The 10,270-nt window shown below is 41.2% G+C and overlaps 1 protein-coding gene across 1 annotated transcript; it reads right to left on the bottom strand.

Annotated features, from left to right (window-relative positions):
- Window positions 1–2,648: 2,648 nt before the first annotated feature.
- LOC142376979 (WD repeat-containing protein on Y chromosome-like) lies at window positions 2,649–6,187 on the bottom strand. The gene is made up of 3 exons (XM_075460683.1): window positions 3,398–6,187; window positions 3,090–3,145; window positions 2,649–2,658 (listed from the first exon to the last, which is right to left on the bottom strand). Exons 1-3 carry the CDS (start codon window positions 6,185–6,187, stop codon window positions 2,649–2,651), a joined length of 2,856 nt encoding a protein of 951 aa, XP_075316798.1.
- Window positions 6,188–10,270: the final 4,083 nt, after the last annotated feature.

A 10,270-nucleotide genomic window follows, 5' to 3' on the forward strand; every position in this document is an offset into this window, starting at 1 on the left:
AGTTTGTCAAACTACAATGAAGAGATTCCTAACCCTTTAGATGGAACACTAAGATCAATTACACTTTATGAGCAAAACAGGCTAGAGTTTAAATTAAACATCTTAAGTTGAACCACTCAGGCAAGTGAAACTAATAAGAATATATAATATAAAGAAAACAATAAATAAAATATTTTGAGTTTTTTTTAAATATTAAACTGTAATGTACAGCGTCCCTTTAAAGATTGTACCCAATTACAAAGTAGATAGATACTTTATTGATCCCGAAGGAAATTCAAGCATCCAGTAGCAGACATAAAGCAAAAAAAATGTTTATACAATTAAACACTTTAAAAACAATCTAAGAATTTAAAAAACTATTAAAAAAAAAACAGTTTAAAAATCTTAAGTGACAGAGTGAATTAAGACCAAAATGAAATATAAAGTGACCAGTGAAATACAGAAGCGCCATCACTTAAAGCTGTTGTACATCCTGATGGCCAGAGGAACAAAAGAGCTTTTGAAGTTGTCACTTTTAAGAAGTTTCTGCATTTATCTACACATTGTACTAGTTAAAGTATTAAAACTAAGGAAAATGATTCACTGCCACAATATTCTAAAACAAACAGGATGCCTAATATTTGTATATCACTTAAAAAACTAACAGTAGAACACTTCTAGAGGCCTATGAATAACACACCAAACTTAGTAAATGAATCTTAAGTAATGCCAAAATCGTGTCAAATACCTGAGAGACGACTTCCACTGAACAATGACAGAGCAGGACAACAACCAGCCTCCCTCCCTGCTAGAATCTGAATAAACCAGAGTCAATCAGTCATTCCCGTGGCAGGACTGACTGTCATACTCATCTTAATATAAGCAAACTTTCATGAGGCAAACACTGAAGCCGAGTTTATAACGAAATTCCAGCCAGGTACACAACATTTATCCGAGACTAGCTAGCAGGACAAATAAACACAAAAAACGTCCCCCCTCCAGCTATCCAGCCCACATCACCCAACACATGCCTTACCTTTGTCCTCAGGCCGTTTTTCTTCCTCCATTTTTCCGCGACACTACTATAACTTCTTTTTTATGCCATTACGGCGTTTGTCTTGTTAACTTTTCTCGCTTTTTAGGGGAATGATGGGTAGATGTCAATCATTCCCGTCACACCTGTTGGCGGCCTGCTGCGCCACTCAGCGTGTGACAGTGCTGTACTTTACACAAACTCTACACACGGTCGCCAGCATTCGTAGATTTTGTTCGTAACTCCAAACTTTTCGTCAAATCCAATCGCTAACCAAGCCTAGGTTGCTGAAGTTAGCTGGCAGCAATATCACTGAACGCTAGGTTAGCGAAACAATTACACCAAAAACACAAATTTACCAGCAAGGGATGCTCGAGCACCATCTCTCCGTTTTCTTTTCTTTCTTTTGTCAGCGCCAGAATCATGTGGCCTTTTACTTGACATTCTAAATCTCCTTCACTGTTAACGGGCATAACTCGGAAAACGTCAGGTAGGAGGATGCTCCACCACCTCCGATGCGGTAACTTTGAAGACTGTACCATTTCAGGAAGGGGGTGAGGGGTGTGGGTGGGGGGGTGGGGGGTTATAGATAAGGTAAACATATCTAATTTGCCCAAATGGAGTAATAGGGAACACAATTAAGAAAAACAACGTTGGGCCTGTTCATAACTATTTTTTATAATTTCTTTAATGTAATAATATAATAACTATCATGAAATTTTGTTTTAACAACCTTAATTTTGGGGGCCCCCGCCAGGTACTTGGGGCCCTACGCGCTCTGCGTACTCTGCGTATGCGGAGCGGTGGGCCTGTGTGTTTCTTTGTATGTTTTGTTTTTGTAGCAGTAAGTAAGGAAAGACTTGGTTGGGAGAAATAATGAAAATACATTGTCATGAGAAGACAGACCTGAACGAGCCTCTGCCTCCCATAACTGTATACTAATTACTCCCCCAACTGTTTGTCTCATTTCAGTGCACTCTTTACTGGCCGACTCGGACCTGAGAGACGCGGGTTCTTTGGTGGATTTGGTTTGAATTGGGTCTGGTTTTGCTGCAAATGATCGGCGATATTTGGCAAATGTATTTGCTTGGTTGTCTTCTCAGGCCCCTGTTTCATTGTGCTGTTCTTTTTGAGTGCATTTTTTATCAATCTATAGTGGTCTATGGGCTTCGGAGTCACAAATGTCACTGGTTTGATGTCGATCTGTTTTTGTTTCTGCACCCAGGCTGATATGGGTGGAAATTGTCTATCCTCAGTCGTCATCCCAGGTTTTTGTTCCACAGGTTTACGGAGTCTGATCAAACGAGATGCAAATCTAGTCGAACCTGAGGGACAAGGAGTCAGAGGCGGACGTGGGCTAAACTGGGTTGGTGTTTGCTGCAAATCTTTGATGGGTGGTAAAAGTGCATGGCTGGTTATGTTCTCAGGCCTTTTTTGTACTGTTCTGTTCTGTCTCAGGGCACTTTTTATGGATCTAGTTGAGTCTGTGGGGTGTGGGGTCAGAGGTGGACGTGGTTTGAAGTGGATCTGTTTTTGCTGCACGCAGGCTGTGATGGATGGTAATGGTCTATCCTCAGTTGTCATCCCAGGTTTTTGTTCCACAGCTTTACGGAGTCTGATCAAACGAGATGCAAATCTAGTCGAACCTGAGGGACAAGGAGTCAGAGGCGGACGTGGGCTGAACTGGGTTGGTGTTTGCTGCAAATCTTTGATGGGTGGTAAAAGTGCATGTCTGGTTATGTTCTCAGCCCTTTTTTGTACTGTTCTGTTCTGTCTCAGGGCAATTTTTATGGATCCAGTTGAGTCTGTTGGGTGTGGGGTCAGAGGTGGACGTGGTTTCTATGTGATGGGCAACTGATCTCTGATGGGTGGTAAATGTATATCTTTTGTTTTCTCAGAACTCTGGTTGACTGGGTTTTTGTTTCTGAGCAAACCATTTGCAGGTCTTCCTGAGACTGGGGGATGCGGGATGGGTGGTAAACGTGCATGCTGGATTGTGTTTCTAGGCCTCTGTTCTACTGCGCTGTTATTTTTGAGTGGTGGCAACCGTATGTTTCCTGATGATTGCTTTGAATACCTGGTGGCAGGCAGAGGTTGTGATGGAGATACTTTATCGATGATCCCTGGTATGGTCTGTGACAAGGGTTGGGCCTTACTGATAAGGATCTGTTGGCACTCTTCTTTGTGCTTTAGTTGTCGAGTGCAATCTTGCCTTCCTGTAACCATCAGACTTTCTATGACTTCAACTTCTTCTATATATCTACTAATCTGGTGAGTAACTTTATTCAGGATCTTAAATCCAGGCACATGTTTATATAGAATGGGTCCCGGGAGTTCATATGGTATTATGTCTATCAAATGTCTAAAAAGGGGATCTCTTCCAACCAATTCTCGAATATCAGTATCACAATCAGTAGATTTTTTGGGAAAGGTTTCTTCCTTTGGGGCGTTGACTTGTTCTTCCTGTTCCTTGTCAATGTTCTCCCTTATTTGACCTTGTGTAGTATTGGACCCCCATTGATCTTTCCCGAAAAGGCCAACAAACTGACCAGTATTTGTCCATTGCTTAATATTCTTCTGCCCTGTAGTGACTATGTTTGCACAAGCATTATCACAAGCAACACAGACCAGCTCAGAACGGCAAGCCTGCCAAGACGCCAACAGTGGAGGTGATTGCAGTGACACACGCCATGGCCCAGTATCTGCTTCTGTTTTGTATCCAAAGTTTTGAATATCCCACAAACAAATCCTTCCAGTGCTGTCACCAGTCACAAGTGTCTTCTCAGATTCATCAGTTATCATGTAGGTAATAACTGCATTGTTTACCACCGCCTTAAACTTTCCTATTTGTCCTCCTTTAGCCTTAACTGACCAGGCACCGATGTAACCACCTGCTGAGATTAGCAGTGTGGCTGTTCCAATATCAACCTCCCTTGTCTTCAAAGATACAACAAAGGGGCGTACATTCTCGTCATTCTTCTCCTCTGTAGGATTAGACTGATCCAGTCTTTTGACTTTCTTTTTAGTTGGTATCACACCTGAGTGACCTTTATCCCTAAATGCCAGGTGTGTTCGGAGGCTCTCTCTTGTTTTTAGATAGTAAACAGCATCTAAAGACAATGTATCCCACATGACAACATTTCCCTCATTAGATGCAGTAATCAAAGTTTCCTTGTGGAGTTCCATGGAGCAAATATCATTCAATAAGTGGTGCTCCAAAAATATGTTTTCTCCTCCTTCAATGTCCAGCCTAAAGATGGTCTTGCATTTCTTTGCTGAAACAAATATTTTGCTGTCTTTACAGATAATCTGGGTCACATCTTTTGGCATTTCAACGGGGAGGACTTTGAGCTCCTGCCCGTTACTGAAGTTCCATAGTTTCACTTTCCCATCGGGAGATATTGTGATGACTTGACGTTGGGCTTGATCGAAGGCAATAGCAGTGTGCCCAACAGACTTTTCTGGAGTGACTCTAAACTGCATTGCTGCCTTTCCTGTAAGAACATCCCACACAGTCACAATACCACTCATGCAAACAGAGACAATCTGCTTGTAAATGTTGTGGTATAGCACACTGCACACAGGCATGTTGTGGGACGTTAAAGAATTATGAAAATCATTTGTTCCTCTCCCTAGACATTTGGCTATATCCGAGTTAGCCAGGAACAACTCGTTGTTGTATATGTTGTAATATACAGTGGAAATTGGGGCCTCTTTCATGCCCACAAGAAAAATCCTCTGCCGGCAGGTCCAGTCACCGTCGGACCATATACGTACATTTTTATCAGTAGATAAACTGACAAAGACATTCTCTGTTGGATTATAAACTATATTTGTGATGGCTGTTTTATGTCCTTTTAATATCTCTTCGCATGATGATGTTTTGTGGGGGAACCACACCCGCAGAAGGCCATCTTTGCCACCAGTCATTATAAAATGTGACCAAGGGGAATATTCAGCACAGGTAAAGAACTTGTCATGGCCCCTGCATTCAAAGACTTTTTTAGAGATTTTGGGTCTGACAGACTCAGGGCATGTGCTTAAAGTAACAACGGCCATGGATTTAGATGATTCACCACACATGATGAATGATTCCATACGAGGAAAGTATTGCAAATTTCTGAATGTTTCAGGAAAAATGGGAATCCTGAAAGAAACAAAATCTTTGGAAACAGTCTTTAGGAGGGATGAAGTGTATGCAACTGGATAGTGCCCCAGGGTTTTTTTCTCAAACATGTTTTTGCAAAAGAGCCCATTTTCACACACATCGTAGGAAATGAATACGGATAAAAATCCTTCTGAATCTCCAAAGGAAAACATACCTTTTTTCTCACTGTGGCTGTAGTTAATGGTTTGGATTCTTTTGTCTTCATCCACAATTAAGCAGAATGAAATTCTCAATAATTCTGGGATTTTGTTACATTCATAGAATAGCAGTTCTCTGTCAGATGTTGCGACAGCCAGCTTCTCGATTTCTTTGATGTACACTACATCATTGACGTGCATTTTCCTTTTGTGATGTAAAGGAGGAGTTTCTTTGTCTCTCTCATACAAGGGAAACGTGCATGACATCTTAAAGTCATCAGGCCAGTACTTCAGCACACCATCTGTACTGATGGAGAGGTACAGACACTTTTGGTAAGGCCGGAGTTGTTGTGATGCATCCTCTGCTCCGTCTTTTGGATTGCTGATATGCTTAAAAGGGAGGCATATTATTTTGACTACTAATCTGTGGGTATCAAAGGTTATCAATTCAAAAGGTTTGGGGAAAAGTTGGTTCTTGTAATCCAGAGCCTCTGCATTACTTGTTTTATGCATAAGAAAATTTAACAGCTCCCCAATGTTCACAGTATTATCGCAGTTTGTGTCGATCTTCATGTGTAGCACACGCAGCTCTTCTTCATCTACTTTACTGTAAAGCTCCTGCATTTCCATAGAAAATTCGTCGATGTCAAGGCCGCCGCTGCCGTCAGCGTCATATTTTCCGAATACCTCGAGGATTGCTGGAATATCGTCAGCAGTGAACATTTTTTCTGATTCTTCCAGTTCACTGCCGGCTTTACCACTAGGGTCATCATTCTTCATGTTAATGAGTTCGTCCAAGTCCAAGTCCAAGTCCAAGTCCAAGTCCAAGTCCAGGTCTTCTTCTGAAGAGTTTTCTCCGGGATATGCCATGTTTCCAACTATTGTATGTTCAAGCACCGTAAGATTGTTAGAAATTAGTGCGAGTGATATAACTTTGTAATGCTGTATACAGAGAATCTTTAATTTCACTGGGTATATGTATTTTGGTGAAGTCATCAGACTCCTTTGTGACCTCATTATGACACGGGTGAAACATTAAAGGCTAATTATGACATCATCTCTGAGGTCACGGATGGAGTGCTCAGAAACTGTTGCCTAGCAACGGGATGGTTCTGGACTCTTGTAGAACCAACCCCACAGAACAGCAGAGAACTCTAAAAATCAAAATGTTCCCAAGACATATTATACATAGATGTATTGCCCACTCTGATTCGTTGATGCAAGATGCCAACATATCCTTCATTGTGGAATGGGCAAAACTGGTCTAAAAATAAATGTAAATTTATCTGGATATATGATTTTTTTATTTGGATTTTTTTTTTTTTGGGATTGCTATAAACTCAAAAGCCCTTTTCAGTCTGAGCAAGATGATATCTTATTACCTCAACTGCCACTATGAAGTCACCTTTGAAAGACTTCTATGATTTCTGCTCTTTTATTTTGTTCTATTTACACATTTAGATTAAGCTTTGACATTTAAGCAGTTTGCAAGAGTCCAGGAGCGGGCAATTTTAGCAATCCCTTCGCCAAAATTAGTCTTAGGCTATGTACACACGTAGCCGGGTATTTTTAAAACCGAATATTTCCCCCCCTCCGTTTATAAAATAATTTGTATCCACATTACCTCGTTTTCGAAAAAAACACCTTCCACACATAAGCGAACATCTGCGTTTTCACCTGTCTTGACAACCCAAATGCATTTGCTGTTTTGCGCAATCTGCCCTCGTTAGCTAAATAATAAAGTGTGCACGCAACTTTTTTGAGCACATTGACAGGTGATCGCATGACAGTGGACTGCCCCTCGATATGAGGATGTAATAATTCCGACAGCGACAGGAGTGAGGACCGGGACATGCGGAAATTGTCATGCCATTCCTCTGGGAGTACGACTTGGGCGTGTAAAATCAAGGCAGTAAACAGCGCCTGCACAATAATAACCACCACAGTTCTCAAGGCATCCATGCTTTTTCAGTAAACAAAAGTCGCACGTTTGACATCAGAGCAGATTTGTTTTTGTTTTGGCGCATATTGTGACGTTTGAAAACGCAAAACTCTGGTTATCTCTGTCTACACGCAGCTGCATAAACGGAGTTTTCAAAAATCTTCACTTTGCCCGGAGTTTTTAAAAACATTCGTTTACGATGCGTTTTTATGCGTTTTCATGTGGATGACAGGTCCAAATGTAGAAAAATATATTCGTTTTAGCAGATACCCGGCTACGTGTGGATGGGGCCTTAAAATTGAAAATAAAACACTGTCAGGAAACACTTAATATGGTGGTCTTAGATTTTTAAAGTAATTAGCTAGGAATTACAAAATAATAAGTATCCATCCATTTTCTGCCCATTATCTGGGACAGGATTGAGCAAAGATCTGGGCAAAGATACTCAGATCTTCCTCTTCCCAGCTACCTCGTGGTATTTTTGATCAAGATGACAAACGATATCCGCCGAATGCATCGAAACCGCAAACTGCATACTCATCGATCAGACAGTATGCAGAACATTTACCCACAATGCATTTCGCTCCTACCCGAGCCGAAATCAACCGGCCTGAAGCTGATTTCTCTTAAGCTCTAAACTCTGTAAACTTTAGAAACATTTGAAACATTTTCAGGCAAGAATGTAGTCGTTTAGATCCCCAACGTGTTGAAAATCTGACAAAATACCGGCTATTTACAATTTTGTTCCCACAAATTTGGCACTACTAAAGCTAGCCGCAGTGAGCAACGCACTTCCGGTTATTTTCACAAAATAAAATACCTTTGCCTTTTATCATAGGGAAAGCCATTACGATACAATTGGTGCTTTTGTTTTGAAAACAGGTAGTGAACGTACCCTCGTTGTAGCTAGCTTGAAACTGCCGTTTTGACAGGAAATGACGATCGGCGACGTCACGTTACATTGCATCTTGGGTAGTTTGAGTATGAGTAGTAACCTCATGATGAATACCCAACATTTCAGAGAATCTAGCATGCATTCGGGAAAAAAGTCAGTATGAGTAGTATGAGTAGTAGGAGAAGTATGCGGTTTCGAACGCAGCCTCAGTCTTAGTTCTGCTGGACCGGAGTGCTGCCTTTGACACAGTTGACCATGCAATCTTATTACAAAGGTTAGAAGACTGGGTGGGAATCTCTGGTAGTGCTTTAAACTCCTATCTTGAGGACAGGAAATATTTTGTTGAAATTGGTAACTGCGTCTCAGACCAAATGGCTATGACCTGTGGGGTTCCCCAGGGGTCAATCCTGGGCACCCTATTGTTCAAGCTCTACATGCTTCCACTGGGCCAGCTAATACGCAGCTATGTGTCCTACCACAACTATGCAGATGACACTCAAATCTACATGTCACTGACGGCAGGAGAACACGGGCCTGTAGATACGTTGTGTCACTGAACAGATCAGTGTGTGGATGCAAAACAATTTTCTTCACCTAAACTGAAATCATTGTCTGTGGTCCACAGAAACAAAGAGAAAGTGTTATCAGTCACCTTGAGACTCTCTCTCTAAAACCTAATAATCAGGTTAGAAATCTAGGTGTACTTTACATTACGGTCATTTTGCAGACGCTTTTATCCAAAGCGATATACAATAAGCGTGTTCAACATCGGTAGGCAAAAGAACTTCAGGTCACAAGAAATCATAAGTGCATTTCCTTCCAAAACCTGACATCAGTCGGGAGATCGTTCCACCATCGGGGTGCTAGAACAGAAAAAAGCCATGACCGTGTTGATCGTGCACAGGGACCACTGAGTGACGGCGCAGCCAGGCGCCTCGAGGCCGCAGAGCGAAGTGGTCGGGCGGGGGTGTAGGGCTTGACCATAGTCTGGAGGTATGAAAGAACTGTTCCTTCCACTGCCCTGTAGGGGTAATATTAGACAGCCACATTAAATCAGTAACATCAGCAGCTTTTTACCATCTCAAAAACATGACCAGAATCAAAGGAATAGTGTCTCAACCAGACTTAGAGATACTAATCCATGCGTTTGTCTCCAGCAGGTTAGACTGCTGTAACGGCCTGCTCACTGGGCTCTAAACGGGCTGTAAGACAGCTGCAGTACTGAGACAGGCCTCAGCTCTGACAATGTTCAAATCCAGCCTGAAAACAGTTCTATTTAGCGGTGCATATGACACCTGGAGGGTTTTTATCTGCACTCTTCGCTTTTAATGTAATTTATTGATGATTATTTTTATGTTTTATGGAATGATTTTATTTGCCTTTTTGTGATTTTATGTAGCTGTGAAGCACTTGGAATTGTGCTCTAAAAATAAACTTTCCTTGCCTTAACAATGTGGATTCAGTTTATGTTGTATATTTACATTTTTTTCAGCTGAGTCCGTGATGTGGTCTTGCTGCTTGTGAGCACACATTGATGCTGTGCTGAGACCCCTCTGTTTGGTATGTGTGAACTACCAAAAAAGACAAGCGGCTGTGTTTGTGCTAAAAAAAAAAAAAAATCAAGCTAATCCGAGAGTACAAAAACTGTACAGGTGTAAAGGAATGTAAATGTGTGAATAAATAGATTTTGAACGGGAATGGAAACATACACATTGTCTGATAAAATCCACCTTTATTGTGTAAAAGGGTTTGTACGATCAGGTTAAGTTCATAGTTGAGCTGTTTGGAATAACAAGCATCAAGTGCATTTTCTCGTCAACTTAAGAAGACTGTGCCCTGGTAAATGTCTAAATAGAGTTCATTTCATGCTTTCCACGTATGTGCAAGCCTTCTGTGTCAATTATTCCAATGTAGCAATTAGAAGAAAATAATCAGTGAAAATAATCAGTGTTGGGAGTAACGGTGTTTAAAGGCGGGGTAGGGGATCTTTTTCTGGAACATTCTTTTACATATTACTTGAAATACTCTTCACACCCCCATTGCAACCAATTAATTAAAAGTTTTGACACAAATATGAAAAGTTTTAGTGGCCTCTAGAACGTACAATCTAGGAAAA

Source organism: Odontesthes bonariensis, chromosome 3, assembly GCF_027942865.1.
Source record: "Odontesthes bonariensis isolate fOdoBon6 chromosome 3, fOdoBon6.hap1, whole genome shotgun sequence".
Taxonomy (NCBI): Eukaryota; Metazoa; Chordata; class Actinopteri; order Atheriniformes; family Atherinopsidae; genus Odontesthes; species Odontesthes bonariensis.

Excerpts from the sequence above, each read along its gene's own strand:
- LOC142376979 (XM_075460683.1), bottom strand. The coding sequence starts at position 6,187 with ATGGCATATCCCGGAGAAAACTCTTCAGAAGAAGACCTGGACTTGGAC. Across the intron at positions 3,146-3,397 it reads ATACTGATATTCGAGAATTG|ACCATACCAGGGATCATCGA; the intron begins GTTGGAAGAGAT and ends CCCTTGTCACAG.